At 47.0% G+C, this 14,689-nt stretch overlaps 1 protein-coding gene across 1 annotated transcript; it reads left to right on the top strand.

Annotated features, from left to right (window-relative positions):
• The first annotated feature begins 7,275 nt into the window (after positions 1 to 7,275).
• PSMD8 (proteasome 26S subunit, non-ATPase 8) lies at positions 7,276 to 14,626 on the top strand. Its single transcript, XM_049621789.1, has 7 exons — positions 7,276 to 7,675; positions 8,676 to 8,748; positions 8,862 to 8,964; positions 10,731 to 10,896; positions 11,922 to 12,022; positions 13,217 to 13,328; positions 14,070 to 14,626. Exons 1-7 carry the CDS (start codon positions 7,313 to 7,315, stop codon positions 14,205 to 14,207), a joined length of 1,056 nt encoding a protein of 351 aa, XP_049477746.1. The 5' UTR covers positions 7,276 to 7,312; the 3' UTR covers positions 14,208 to 14,626.
• Positions 14,627 to 14,689: the final 63 nt, after the last annotated feature.

The following is a 14,689-nucleotide window of genomic DNA, read 5'->3' as shown; positions in this document are numbered from 1 at the left end:
CAATTGGAGCCCACCCCTGGAGCTGAGGGCAGTCCCACCCTAACCTCTTGATTAAGTGTGAGGAAGGACAGTCCTTGTAAGGAAAATGCGCTATCAAGAAGGGAAAAGACCAAAAGGCAAAACACCAAAAGCCAAAAAACCCAAGAAAACAACTGCACCTTGTACTCTACCCCCTGTCCACCTAACAAGCTCAACGTCAGCTTCCCCAGAGATCTTGGGTGAAGTGACTATGGAGGCTCTCTGACCATACCTCTCTACTCCCCTGTCTGGGAGTAGAGGCCCAGGGGACGCATATTCTGAGGGGCATTAGGGCAGACAGCTGGACCAGCTTGTCCGTGATGAGATAGCATAGCTCCAGAGCAGGCAAGGCCACTGAGGTCATGTTTTGGAGCTTGGAAATTATCAGGGGAGTACTCAGAGCTGAAAGGCCAAAGGATATGGTTAGATGTAGAAAGATACTCCTGTAGAGGACAGCTCAGACTGGAGCAGAGATCCCAGGGAGGCAGTAGTCCAGAGACCTGGGCAGAAGAGGATGGGGCCAGACCAAAGCCTGGTGTAGGGTGGTGAGGAGGCGGCAGGTGGGAGAGATGCCCAGAAACCCCAGTGAGCAGGCCATTGGGCTAGAGGGCTACGAAGGAAGTGGGAGCAAAGGAGGCATTTAAGAAAAGGTCCAGGGCTCTGCCCTCAGGACTGAGGGATAAAAAGGCTGTCCCTGAGATGGAGACCAGGGAGAAGGAGCTGATTTGGGGGACAGACTGGGGCCTTTGGGGTCATGGCCAGTATGGAAGGGCTGAGAGACTTCTGGAGGACACCATCCAAAAGGCTGCAGGAATTTCAGATCTGGGGCTCAAGAGGGAGGTCAGGGATGGTCAAGCAGTATAGCACAATAGCAGTTAAAGACTCATCTATCGACAAAATGAATTGCATTGATGCAATGAGGGAAAGCGTAATATCCTGTTTTGTGCTGTCTTAGTCCACTCAGGCCGCTATATCAGAATATCACAGGGGCGCCTGGGTGGCGCAGTCGGTTAAGCGTCCGACTTCAGCCAGGTCACGATCTCGCGGTCCGTGAGTTCGAGCCCCGCGTCAGGCTCTGGACTGATGGCTCGGAGCCTGGAGCCTGTTTCCGATTCTGTGTCTCCCTCTCTCTCTGCCCCTCCCCCGTTCATGCTCTGTCTCTCTCTGTCCCCCCAAAAAATAAATTAAAAACGTTGAAAAAAAAAAGAATATCACAAACTGATCAGCTTACAAACAACAGAAATTTGTTTTTCACTGTTCTGGGGGCTGGAAGTCTAAGATCAAGGTGCTGGCAGTTTCAGTGTTGGGTGAGAGCTTGCTTTCTGGTTCATAGATGGCCATCATTTTGCTGTGTCCTCACCCGGTGGAAGAGGTAAAGGAGGTCTCTGAGGTCTCTTTAATAAGGGCATTAATTCAATTATGGGGGCTCCTAAAGGCTCCACCTCCTAATACCATTACATTGGGGGTTAGATGTCAACATGTGAATTGGAGGCAGGGACACATTCACTCCGTGGCAGATCTCTTTTCTTCAGCAAAATATACTTTCTCCTCAAGGGCACATGGAACATTCTTCAGGATAGAGGATATGTTAGGTCATAAAACATATCTTAATAAAACTAAAAATACTGGGTTAAAGTGTCCTATTAAAAGGCAGAGACTGGAAGATTGAATTTAAAAACAATGATCCAGGGGCACCTGGCTGGTTGAGTCAGTAGAGCATGCAACTCTTGATCTCAGGGTTGTGAGTTCAAGCTCCATGTTGGGTGTGGAGATTACTTAAAAATAAAATCTCTAGGGGAGCCTGGGTGGCTCAGTCAGTTGAGCACAGACTCTTGATTCCAGCTCAGCTCATGATCTCACGGTTCAAGGGATCGAGCCCAGTGTTGTTGGGCTCTGCGCTGACAGCAAGAAGCCTGCTTGGGATTCTCTCTCTCCACCCCCCCCCCCATCCCCAGAATAAATAAACTTTAAAAAGTATTTTAAAAAATAAAATCTTTAGGGGTGCCTGGGTGGCTCAGTCGATTGAACATCCAACTTTGGCTCAGGTCATGATCCCGCGGTTTGTGAGTTCGAGCCCCGCATCGGGCTCTGGGCTGATGGCTCAGAGCCTGGAGCCTGCTTTGGATTCTGTGTCTCCCTCTCACTTCCCCTCCCTTGCTCATGCTCTGTCTCTCAACAATAAATAAACATAAAAAGTTAAAAAAATAAATAAATAAAAAATAAAAATCTTTAGAAAATAAATAAAAACAATGATCCACCTTTATGGAAATAAAAATGATTATAAGAGAATATTATGAAAGCTGTACACCAACAAATAAGATAATTTAGATGAAATGGAAATTTTTCTAAAAATTTTAAAACATAAAAACTACTAAAAAACATAAAACATAAAAACTGCTAAAACTGACTCAAGAAGAAATAGAAAATCTGAGTATATTGAGAAGAGGTAAGGAGATTGATTCTGTAATTCTAAAAATGTTCCAACAGGGGGCTCCTGGCTGGCTCAGTCAGGTTTGATCAGCGCAGGCTGATCTCAGGTTTATAAGTTTGAGCTCCATGTTGGGTGTAGAGATTATTTAAAAATAAAATATTTTTTTAAATGTTCCAACAAAGAAAAGCCCAGGACCAGATGTCCTTACTGTTGAATTCTACCAAGCTTTTAATGACAAATGATCACAATGCTTATCAAACTCCTCTGAAAAATTATAGAGGAGAGAACATTTCCTAACTTATTCTTACCCTCACACCTTTATAACAAAGCCAAAGACATTACAAGATAAGAATATTAAAGGCCAATATCCTTCATGAATATAAACATGAGAATTCTCAACAATATACTACCAAACCAAGTTCAGCAGCACATTAAGAGGATTACATACTACGAGCAAGTGGGATTTATCCCTGCAATGTAAGAGTTCAAAATACAAAAAGCAATCAGTGTAACACATCACGTTAATAGAATGAAGGAAATAAAATTATTATTATCTCGATGCAGAAAAAACATTTGATAAAACAGTCTTTTATGATAAAAATACTCAATAAACTAGGATTAGATGGGAACTTTCCTTAATATGATAAAAGCAATATATACCAGTCCCATAGCTGACATCATAGTAGTGAAAGATTGAAAGCCTTCCCTTGAGATCAGGAACAATCAAGGATACCCACTTCTACTTAATGTAGTAGGGGAAGTTCTAGCCAGAAGAATTAATCAAGAATTTGATTCCTTTCCCAGTTGGAAAGGAAGAACTAAAGTTATCTCTGCAGACAACAGAATCTTATATGTAGAATACACACCCCCCCACACACAAACTGTTAGAGCTAATAAGTGAATTCAGTAAACTTGCAGTATGCAAAATCAACACACAAAAACCAATTGCATTTCTACACACTATCAATGAACAATCTGAAAAGGAAGTTTCAAAATAAACCCCAATTCTATTCACAACATCAAAAAAGAATAAAATATTTAAAAATAAGTTTGTACAAAGAGGTAAAAGACCTGAATATTGAAAACTACAAAACGTGGCTGAAAGAAATTGAAGAACACTTAAACAAATGGAAAGACATCCCATGTTCATGAATTGGAAAACTTAATATTGTTAAGATGATGGTACTACCTGTATTCGTTTGCAAGCGCTGCCATAACAAAATACCACAGATTGGGTAACTTAAACAACAGAGATGTATTTTCCCACAATTCTGGGGCTTAGAAGTTTAAGATCAAATTGTCAGCAGGTTTGGTTTCTGAGGCCTGTCTCCTTGGCTTGCCAGTAGCTGTGTTCACATAGTCTTTCTCTATGTGGTCACATCCCTAGTGTCTCTCTGTGTGTACAAATTTCCTCTTCTTAATACAGACTCTTGTCAAACTGTATTATGGCCCACCCTAATTGGCCTCATTTTAACTTAATCACCTCTCTAAAGGCCCTATAGCTAAATACACCCACACTCTGAGGTACTAGGTATATATTTTGAGGGGATATAAGCCCATAAGAAGACCCAAAGCGATACACAGATTCAATGCAATCTCTATCAAAATTCCATTGGCAAATTTGCATACACAGAGAAACCCACCCTAAAACTGATATGGAATTTCCAAGGGCCCTAAATAGACCAAAGTATCTTGAAATAGAGGAACACAGTTGGGGGTGCCTGAGTGGCTCAGTCAGTTGAGCATCTGACTCTTGTTTTTGGCTCACGTCATGATCTCAGGGTCATGGGATTGAGCCCTGCATCAGGCTCCACCAGCATACTGTTTTGATTACTCTAGCTTTGCAGTTTTGAATTAGGAAGTATAAGTCCTCCAACTTTGTTCTTTTTTTTTTTTTTAATTTTAGAGAGAGAGAGAGAGACAGAGTGTGAGTGGGGGAGGGGCAAGAGAGAGGGAGACACAGAATCCGAAGCAGGCTCCAGGTTCTCAGCTGTCATCACAGAGCCCGATGTGGGGCTCAAACTCGTGACCTTCGAGATCATGACCTGAGCTGAAGTTGGACACTTAATCGACTGAGCCACCCAAGTGTCCTTAGAGCATGTGACACTTGATCTCAGGGTCGTGAGTTCGAGCCTCACGTTGGGTGTGGAGCCTATTTAAAAATAAAATCTTAAAAAAAACCATAGTGAGATATCTCATCATACCCATTAGGATGTCTATAATAATTTAATTTTTTAAACATTTATTCATTATTGAGAGACAGAGACAGAGCACGAGCATGGGAGGGGCAGAGAGAGGGGGAGACACAGAATCTGAAGCAGACTCCAGGCTCTGAGCCATCAGCACAGAGCCCAATGTGGGGCTTGAACCCATGAGCAGTGAGATCATGACCTGAGCCAAAGTCGGACACCCAACCGACTGAGCCACCCAGGTGTCCCAAATGTCTATAATAATTTAAATAACAGGTACAACAGGGGTTGGCAAGGACATGGAGAAATTGGAACACTTGTACAGTGGTAGTAGGAAAGTAAAATGGTTCAGCTGCTGTGGAAAATAGTTTGGTGGTTCCTCAAAAAGTTAAACATAGAATTACTATATCATCCAGCAGTTCCGTTCCTAGGTTTATCGCCCAAAAGAATTGAAACCATGCTGTCAAACAAGTACATGTACATGTATGTTCACATCAGCACTTTTCACAAGCCAGAAAGTGAAAACAGCTCAAATATTCATCAATGGATGGACAGATAAACAAATAGTGGTATACCCATACAATGGAATATTATTCAGCCATAAAAAGGATGAAATACAGATACATGCTGCAACATCTATGAACATGAAAAAAAAAGGCTAAGTGAAAATAGCCATATACATAAGGCCACATATCAAATGGCTCCATTTATAGAAAATACTTGGAACAGGTGAATACACAGAGACAGAACGCAGATTGGTGGTTACCAGGGGCAAGGAAAAAGGAGGGAATTGGAAGAAATTGCTTAAGAGACATGGCGTTTCCTTTTGTGGTGACAAAAATATTTTGGAGACAGAGGTGGTATTTGTACAACGTGGTGAATGTACTAAATGGCACTGAACTGTTCACTTTAAAAGGGCTAATTTTATTTATGTGATTTTTCACTTCAATTATATATATATATATATATATATATATATATATATATATATATATAATGGTATTTACCAAGGATAAATATAGAGCAATAGAATATAACAGATGACTTAAAATATTGATGATTTAAGAGATTATTGAAGAGCTTTTAATATGACACAAATGTCTTTCATTTTGGTGGGAAAGCAATGGTTTATTTAACAAATAGTTCTAGAAAAATTGACTATGAAGATGAAATCAAATTTAAATCCCTACTTCACACCATATGCAAAAGTGAATTGAAGATTAATCAAAATTACATGTGGAAAAACACAATTATTTTAGTAAAAGAAAAATTAGAGAATATTTGTTTTACATTGGCATGGGAAGAACTTCTAAGCAAGATAGAAAATACAAAAGTCACAAAGGAACAGTAACATAAATTGACTATATAAAAATAAAAATTAATGGGGCGCCTGGATGGTTCAGTTGGTTGAGTGACCTGACTTTGGTTTAGGTCATGATCTCACAGTTTGTGAGTTCCAGCCCCGTATCCGGCTCTCTGCTGTTAGCACAGAGCCCGCTTCAGATCCTCTGTTCCCCTCTCTCTCTGCATTTCCCCTGCTTGTGCTCTCTCTCAAAAATAAAAAAATAAACTTAAAAAAAAATTAAGGGGCACCTGGCTGGTTCAGGTGGTAGAACATGTGACACTTGATTTCAGGGTTCTGAGTTCGAGCCCCACATTGGGTATAGAGATTACTTAGAAATAAAATTTTTATAAAAAAATAAATAAAAGGACAAATAAAAATTTTTCATAGTGCAGCACCTGGGTGACTCAGTCAATTAAGCACCCAACTTCAGCTCAGGTCATGATCTCACAGTTGGTGGGTTTGAGCCCCGTGTTGGGCTCTCTGCTATCAGCACAGAGCCCACTTCAGATTCTCTCTACCTACCCCCCCTCCGCCCCTCCCCTACTGGCACACTCTCTCTTCTCTCAAAAATAAAGTTAAAAAATTGCATAGCAAAAGATAAGTAAAAAATGTATATTCAGAAAATAAACAATAGACCAAAAAATAGTCGCAACAGACAAAAGGTTTTATCTGCAATATACAGAAGTACTTAAAAACTTATAGGAAAAGGACCACACCAAAAATTTCAAAAAGGAGGAGCTCCTAGGTGGCTCAGTCCATTAAGTTAGCGACTTCTGCTCAGGTTATGATCTTGGAGTTCAGGATTTCAAGCCCTGCAACTGGCTCCGCACTGACAGAGTCTCTCCCCTTCCCCCAACATGCCCCTCCCCACTTGTGCTTGCGCTCTCTCTCAAAAATAAATAAACTTAAACAACGAAGTGTTTAAAAAAATTTCAAAGAGGAAATCCAAATGTTCAATAAACAGGAAGGATGCTCAACTTCATTAGTATGTTAATACAAACTAAAGCAACAAAATCTAGTGCTTATCCCTTAGCAAACCGGCAGGAAAAAGAAGCTACAAGGTCTAGCAGCAGTGATGCTACCATCTATAAAATGGAAATGATGGCACAGAGTTCTACCATCGCCCCCTCCTGGCTTAGAGGAGCTTCTGTGAAGGTGGAACCTTGAAGACCGAAAAGCAGGGTTCGGAACGCCCAGGCTGAAGCCAGTGCAGCCATATTGGTTACGGCAGGTGGGGGAGTCGTTGCGACCGCTGCCATTGTCAGTTAGGGCAGGGGCGAACTTCCGGTCACCATCTTGAATGACAACAGAGGCGGAGCTCTGACTGACATGTTCATTAAGGGCCGGGCTCCAAGGGCACCGCCCCGAGAGCGACTGAACGCTAACCGCGGCGTGGCGGGGCCGGCAGCCGTAGCCCCGCCCCCGGCTCTGGGCTCCACCTTTCGGCCCCACTTCCGTCGGGCGAGAGGCTTTAGGCGTCGCTGCCGTAAGTCGGGGAGGAGGTTTGCCGCATCACGGAAGATGGCGGCCGCGGCGGTGAACGGGTCGCCCGGCGCCTCGGGCTCAGGGCCTGCGGCGGCCTCGGGCGCAGTCCTGCAGGTCGCGGCCGGCATGTACGAGCAACTTAAGGGCGAGTGGAACCGCAAAAGCCCCAATCTTAGCAAGTGCGGTGAAGAGCTGGGCCGTCTCAAGGTAGGGTTCGGCGGGGGCCTCTACGAGGGGTCTAGACCCAGCCGAGTTCCCGGCCGTGAGCGAGACCAGGGCGGGCAGGGGGATCCAGTAGGGTGAAGGATTCGGAACTGCCAAAGTGCGGGCTTACAGGGGTGAAGAAGTGAGAGAGGTTTGGAACGGATCAAATACGGCCCCACAGTGGGGGGGGGAGGTGTGATGGAAAATGTTTTGGTACAACCGAGTGAAAGGTTAATGTTTTGGTGTTTGGAGGCCTAGCTGAGAGTACCGGGGTTTTTCTCATGGCGGGGGCGGGTGGGTTCTTGACGAAAGCAGGTGGGGAATGAGGACCGGACAGGGTGATGAAGGAAGCCTGAGATGAGGGGTGTATGGTTAGACCAGACCAAGTCAGGATCGGAGATCTGGAGGTTAGGGACGCATCTGTGGGGATGGGAGGGAGCAGCTGAGTTTTGAAGGCAGGACTGAACCTAGAAAAAAGATTCTTATAGAAGAGGACCAGAATGGTGCCCAGGGCGCTTCCGACCAACCGTGTTTGTGAAAGAGTACAAGTATTGTGGGCTGGACCAAGTCCTTGAGCGAGGTGTGTCGGATAAGGAATGATGTGGGCTGGATTATGGGGGGGATGTTGGCTCCCCTCCCTCCCTGGTGTAGATCTGAGGGTGGATGGGAGTTGATAGAATGTGGGAAAGGTCTAACAAGAACTGAAGGTGCTAGTGTCCCCCCACCCCTTTGATTCCATTGAATCAGGCATGAAGTATGTCTCCTGTTTACCTAGTGGGGCTATTAATAATTGTAACATGAGGTCCTCCTAAATGGGCACTCCGTGTGCCCAGGCCCTGTTCTGAGTGCTTTATGAGGACTGACTCCTTTAAAACTCACATCAACCTTATGAGTCAGGGATGATGATTAGCTCCATTTCCTAGGTGGGAAAACTAAGGATTAGAAAATATAAGTAACCTGTTCTTGCAGTCCCATCGTTTTCTTTCCCTGCTCTCCTTGTCAGCTGGTTCTGCTGGAGCTCAACTTCTTGCCAACCACAGGGACCAAACTGACCAAACAGCAGCTCATTCTGGCCCGTGAGTGTCAACTGGGGTTTGTGGGGAGGGGTGATGGGCTGGCGGTGATGGGAGGAATGGTGGTCAGGAGAGGGACTCAGTCACCCCCTGAGAGCCTGCTCTGTCCCCCACAGGTGACATTCTGGAGATTGGGGCCCAGTGGAGCATCCTGCGCAAGGACATCCCTTCCTTCGAACGCTACATGGCCCAGCTCAAATGCTACTACTTTGATTACAAGTGAGGATGGGTCCTGCCCCTCGTTGGGTGGGGGCAGGGAGTTATATGGTAGGCTTTTTTTTTTTTTTTTTTTTTAATTTTAAGTAATTTCTGCACCCCTTGTGGAGCTTGAATTCACAACCTCCAAGATCAGGAGTCGTGCATGCTCTACTGACTGAGCCATGCAGGTGCTTTTTTAAATCGCTGCTGGTCCAGCCACTCAGGTCATCTTCCTTCACCCTGGAACTCCCTGTTTGCCTAGCTGTGTCTCCAGAGGCTGCAGGGTCAGGTGGTTGCCCTGGAGGTCCTTATCCTGGGATTGTACCATCCAGTCTCTGTTGGCCTCCAATCTGTTCCCTTCTCCACATTCCCACACTACATTTCCACTGCCCGCTCCTGTCACCTTTCACCTGCCCTGGCTCCAGCCTTGCCCCCTTGGATTCATCCCTCATGGCAGCCAGTAGAATCTTTGTGATACTAAATTTTGACCAATGTCAGTCCCCTACTTGGAATCTGTGATGGCTTTCCATAGCCCTCAGGCTCCAGACTAAACTCTTTCCTGTGGCCTCCGATGCTGTATCAGCCCTGACCCCTCCGACTTTGCTCCCCCCCCCCCCCCCATCCTGCACCTGTCTCTCCCACTGGACTCCTAAAAGCAGAGGGATTTTGGTCACTGCTGTGTTCCAGTACTGCCTAGCATGAGGCTGGGCGTAGAGCAGGGATTTGCTGGATATGTGTTGAATATAAAACTTAATGATTTTTAACTCAATGGTGCCTGAGTGGATTAATGATGAAGAATTTGATATCAGGGGTGCCTGGATGGCTCAGTCAGTGAAGTGTCTGACTCTTGATCTCAGCTCAGGTCATGATCTCACTGTTCGTGGGATCAAGCTCCGCATTGGGTTCTGCACTGACAGCTCAGAGCGTGCTTGGGATTCTCTCTCTCCCTCTCTCTCTGCCCCTCCCCTGCTTGCACTCTCTCTCAAAATAAATAAATAAACTTAAAAGGGGGGGGCACCTGGGTGGCTCAGTTGGTTGGGTGTCCGACTTCAGCTCAGGTCATGATCTCGCATTTCGTGGGTTCGAGCCCGGCGTCGGGCTCTGTGCTGATCGCTTGCTCAGAGCCTGGAGTCTGCTTCGGATTCTGTGTCTCCCTCTCTCTCTGTCCCTCCCCTGCTTGCGCTCTGCCTCTCTTTCAAAAATAAATGAACTTAAAAAAAAGTAATAAAAAAAAAAAGAATTTGACATCAGAAGTCAGGCAAACCTGAGTTTGAAAGTCATTTTACCACTTCCTGATTATGTGATCTTGTGCAAATGACTTCACCTTCCTAAGGCTCATTTTCCCCCCTAAAGGAAGAATGATAATTCTTAATATCATAATCGTAGCTAACGCTCACACAATATTTATTTTAGCCAAGTACTGTTCTGATCATTTTACTTGTAGCCAAGTACTGTTCTGAATATTTTACTTGGATTAAGTCATTTAATTCACTTAACCCTTATTCGTTTGACCCACCTTCTATGAGATGGATGCTGTGGTAGTACTCATTTTACAGTTAGGGAAACTGAGGCCAAGTCACTTTACTGAAGTAAAGTCACTTGCTTGGGCCCATGTGGCTTGTGACTTCATGCCTCTCTGGGCTTCAGTTTCATCTGACTACCAAGGCCCTGATACTTCTCCAAGGAGACCGCACAGGGCCATCATCAGGGTCCCTGGAGCCTAGAGTGGGCGGGGCTCCTAGGCACTTAAGCCTTCCTTACCTTGTTTCCCCCACCCTGGTCCACAGGGAGCAGCTCCCCGAGTCAGCCTACATGCACCAGCTCTTGGGCCTCAACCTCCTCTTCCTGCTGTCCCAGAACCGGGTGGCTGAGTTCCACACGGAGTTGGAGAGGCTGCCTGCCAAGGACATCCAAACCAATGTGTACATCAAGCATCCTGTGTCCCTGGAGCAGGTGAGGGGGCGATGGGAGGGGCAGGTGTGAAGGTGGTGGTGCAGGCACAGACATTAGGGAAGACTTCCTGGAGGAATGGGCAGGGTTCACCTGTTGTTGGCTCATTTGCTCATTTGTCCACAGCTGTTGAGCCCCAGCCATGTGCTGGGTTGGTTTTCAGACCACTGCAAGCAGAACAGGCTGAAATCCATGATCTGGTGGGCATGACATTCAGATGAGGAAGCCGACAGTACATAAAAAGATTTTTTTAAAAAGATTAATTTATGTGGTCTGTCAGGTGTTAAGTGCTATGAAGAAAAAGTAGCAAGGAGGGTGGTGAGTCGGGGCAGGGGTGAATTTTTTGATAAGGTGGTCAGGGAAGGCCTTGCTGAAAAGGTGACATTCGAGGAAGACTTGAAAGGGGTGAAGAACCCAACCATACGGACATCTGGGGGGGAAAGTGGTCTTGGTAGAGGGAGCAGCCAGTCCAAGGTCCAAAGGCAGAAACATGCCTGGCATGACTGAGGGAAAGCAGAGGACAGTATTTCTGGAACAAGGTGAGCACGGTCAGGGGAGAGCCTTAGTACCTGAGGTTAGGAAGGAGTTCCTAGAGCTGAGGTCTCACGGGAGGATTTTGTTGGGGTTGGCGGGGAGGATGGGAGAGAGAGCAGTTATGGCCGGCAGCACAGCTAGAGCAAAGGAGTGGAGGAATGAGCTTGGGGTGGATCCAGCTCTGTCTCTCCTGTGATTGGAGGATAGATAAGATAATTAGCTACCAGTCCAAGGCAGGTTGGAGAAGGAATGTGTGTGTGTACGTATGTGTACGTGTGTGTACGTGTGTGTACGTGTGTGTACATGTACAAACCAGGGAAGGCTTCCTGGAAGAGGACGTGTCCAGTCTGCCTGGGGAATGCATGACTGTATGGCAAAGGGTGTTCTAGCAGAGGGGATTATGAAGGCACTGGGGATATGGTGGGGCCTCAGCTGGTAGCCCTCTGTGCTACCTCTTCCTCATCCTCTTTTCCTGCCCACCCCCACCTCTACAGTACCTGATGGAGGGCAGCTATAACAAGGTGTTCCTGGCCAAAGGCAACATCCCTGCTGAGAGCTACACTTTCTTCATTGACATCCTGCTTGACACTATCAGGTGCGTGAGGGGCCAGGGTCCTGTGGGGTTCGGAGAGAGCTGGGACTCGAGTCAGAAGGCCCCAAGTTGAATCCCATTCTGGCCATTTGTGATCTGGGGAAGCTGGGCATATCGGTTCTCCTTTCTGTGAACTTGTCATGAGATTGTGGAAAACAGCCCTCATTTTACTCTGGGCCGTTAATCCATGTGCCCATATGTGTCAGATCCAGGGGTGGGCTTGGCACCCGGACAGCGCTCGGCAGACGAGAAGCAAGCCTGTCGTAGAAGTGCTCCAGCCCGCGAGGCATGTGACCTCACCTCAGATCACCTGAACTGTGGAACCCTCAGCTTCCTCTTCCTTAGAAAGGGGTCGTGAAGTCCCACTAGCCCCTCAGGGGTTGCTGCGTGCACAAGAGACATCGCACGGGCGGGTGGGCCGACATTTCCATGTGCCTTGAGGAATAAAAGGGTCCAGGTGGTGGTGGAGCTAGTTCATGGAGGCAAAGTGCCAGACTGAGCTGGGTTTCCATTTCTTGGATGGCAAAACCAAGCCCAGAGATGTGGTGGGAGTGAAGAGGGGATTTAATGAGTTTAAGCTGTTTGCAATTAATATTTTGGCTCTCCAGAATGAACAGGGAGTGACATAATGAGTGTCTGCTTACCTACCACTTGGTCTGGGAGATAAAATGCCTCAGAAATGGATGCATACACTCCCTGTCACTGTTTTTGCCCCGGCGCTGACCCCTCCTTTCATTTCAGTGATTTGATCCTCGGCTGTTTTTCTACTTCAGTGTTGATCTTGGTACCTCTTAACAGTGGTAGCAGGGAACCCTCTCAGGATCAGATCTAGAAATGGGGTACAGCACCCTTGTGTGTGTGTGTGTTGGGTGGGGTGGGGGTGGGGGAGCGTTCTGTAAAGAGGTCCTCTCACGTGAATCCCAGGCTGGGTTTCAGACAGTCTGAAGTCCTCATGGCTGAGAGTGGGATTCAGAGTGTGGGCCCAGGAGTCTGAGAGCTCTGGACCCTATTGTGGCCCTGGCTTTGCAATTCTGGTCAAGCTATTCCCCGTCTCCAAGCCTTGATTAAACGGGGCAGGTAGCATGTTCCAGCCATCAGTGCTGAACTGAAGGGTCAGAGCTCACACCTGTCAGGCCGGGGAGGACAAGGCCTGGAGAGTTGTCTGTGCTCAGTAATGAGAGTCTCATCTTTCCCCAGGGATGAGATTGCTGGGTGCATCGAGAAGGCCTATGAGAAAATCCTTTTCACTGAGGCCACCCGGATCCTCTTCTTCAACACACCCAAAAAGATGACGGACTACGCCAAGAAGGTGGCTGGGGTATAGGGCAAGGGGCCGTGGGGTCAGGGGTGTGCTCACAGCAGGGTGGGATGGCCTAGAGGGACACTGGAGCAGGATTGCTGAGGTCGAAATCCATCTGTGTGACCTCAGGCCGGTTGCTGAACTTCCCTGAGCTTCAGTTTCCTGATCTGTAGAGTGGAGCTAGAATTTAACATGTGGGATGAGCACAGCACTTGGCATGAGGTGGAGGTGGACACGTGATACCCGTTGAGCTGTTGTCCTTAACAGAATTCCTTGGAGGTTGCAGCTTTTCTCCACTAGACTTTGCCTCACTCGGCCTGGGGTATTTATGTAGATGCAGTGCCCCTGGAGATGGTTTATGCATGTGGTGTACTCACCCCAGTCACTGAGCAGGGTCAAGAGCTGAGCGGAAGAGGTGGAATTGAACTCGAACAATGGTGACAACTGATCTTTAGTGATCGTTTACTCTGGGCCAAACACTTCTCCGTGCTTTAGAGGTGTTGATTCACTGAATCCTCATAGCAGACCCAGGGAGGTGTGTGATCAGAGTCCGTGTCTCAAACATGGAGAAACGGAGGCACAGAGAGGTGAAGTTATCTGTCTAGAGCTGTGCGGGTAGAGCAGGTTGGTAGAGTAGAGCAGAGTAGGGTAGAGTACCAGCAGGCCCATGTCGGTTCGTGCTGGCTCTATGGGGTGGGGAGGGAGCCTGTGTGATCACCCCACCCATCTGTCATCCTTCCCTTTCTGCAGCGAGGGTGGGTTCTGGGCCTCAACAACTACTACAGTTTTGCCAGCCAGCAACAGAAGCCAGAAGATACCACCATCCCCTCCACGGAACTGGCCAAACAGGTCATCGAGTATGCCCGGCAGCTGGAGATGATCGTCTGAGCCATCAGGGGCTGGGGTGGGGCAGGGCTTACGTTATTTAAAGCAGTTGCAGTGCAGGGCTCCCCCCAATAAAGGTGGATTGACATTCTCTCTTCCAGGCCCTTGTCTCCCCGGGCGGAATGATGGAGAGACAAGTTCCTTATCTCTGAAGAACTTAGAAGTTGGGGGGCCCTCTGCGGTCTGAGATAACCCTCTGTTGGGTCAGCCTCTGTCCAGTGGCCATTGCTCAGGGTTTCAAAACAGCTGCCCACTGCAGGGGCCCAGTTGCAGAAGGAGCCCCGGTCCCAGGCAGAGGGACGGTAGTAGCCAGCCGTGGACATACAGGGAGGCCAAGCTAAGGCTCGAGTTTTTCAGCGAAGGGGGTGAAGCATCACAATTTTAAAAATGTTTGCAACTAATTAAACCAGTTTGTTAAATGACCTATGAAATGGAACCCGTCTGTGGGCTACCAGTTTGAGACCTCTGTGGAACCATTGGTGTGG

This window comes from Panthera uncia (genome assembly GCF_023721935.1).
Source record: "Panthera uncia isolate 11264 chromosome E2 unlocalized genomic scaffold, Puncia_PCG_1.0 HiC_scaffold_19, whole genome shotgun sequence".
In the NCBI taxonomy this organism is placed as follows: Eukaryota; Metazoa; Chordata; class Mammalia; order Carnivora; family Felidae; genus Panthera; species Panthera uncia.
Note: the sequence above shows the minus strand (reverse complement) of the source record. Positions and strands in the feature narration are given on the sequence as shown.

Excerpts from the sequence above, each read along its gene's own strand:
- PSMD8 (XM_049621789.1), top strand. The coding sequence starts at position 7,313 with ATGTTCATTAAGGGCCGGGCTCCAAGGGCACCGCCCCGAGAGCGACTG. Across the intron at positions 8,749-8,861 it reads ACAGCAGCTCATTCTGGCCC|GTGACATTCTGGAGATTGGG; the intron begins GTGAGTGTCAAC and ends TGTCCCCCACAG. Across the intron at positions 12,023-13,216 it reads ATCCTGCTTGACACTATCAG|GGATGAGATTGCTGGGTGCA; the intron begins GTGCGTGAGGGG and ends ATCTTTCCCCAG.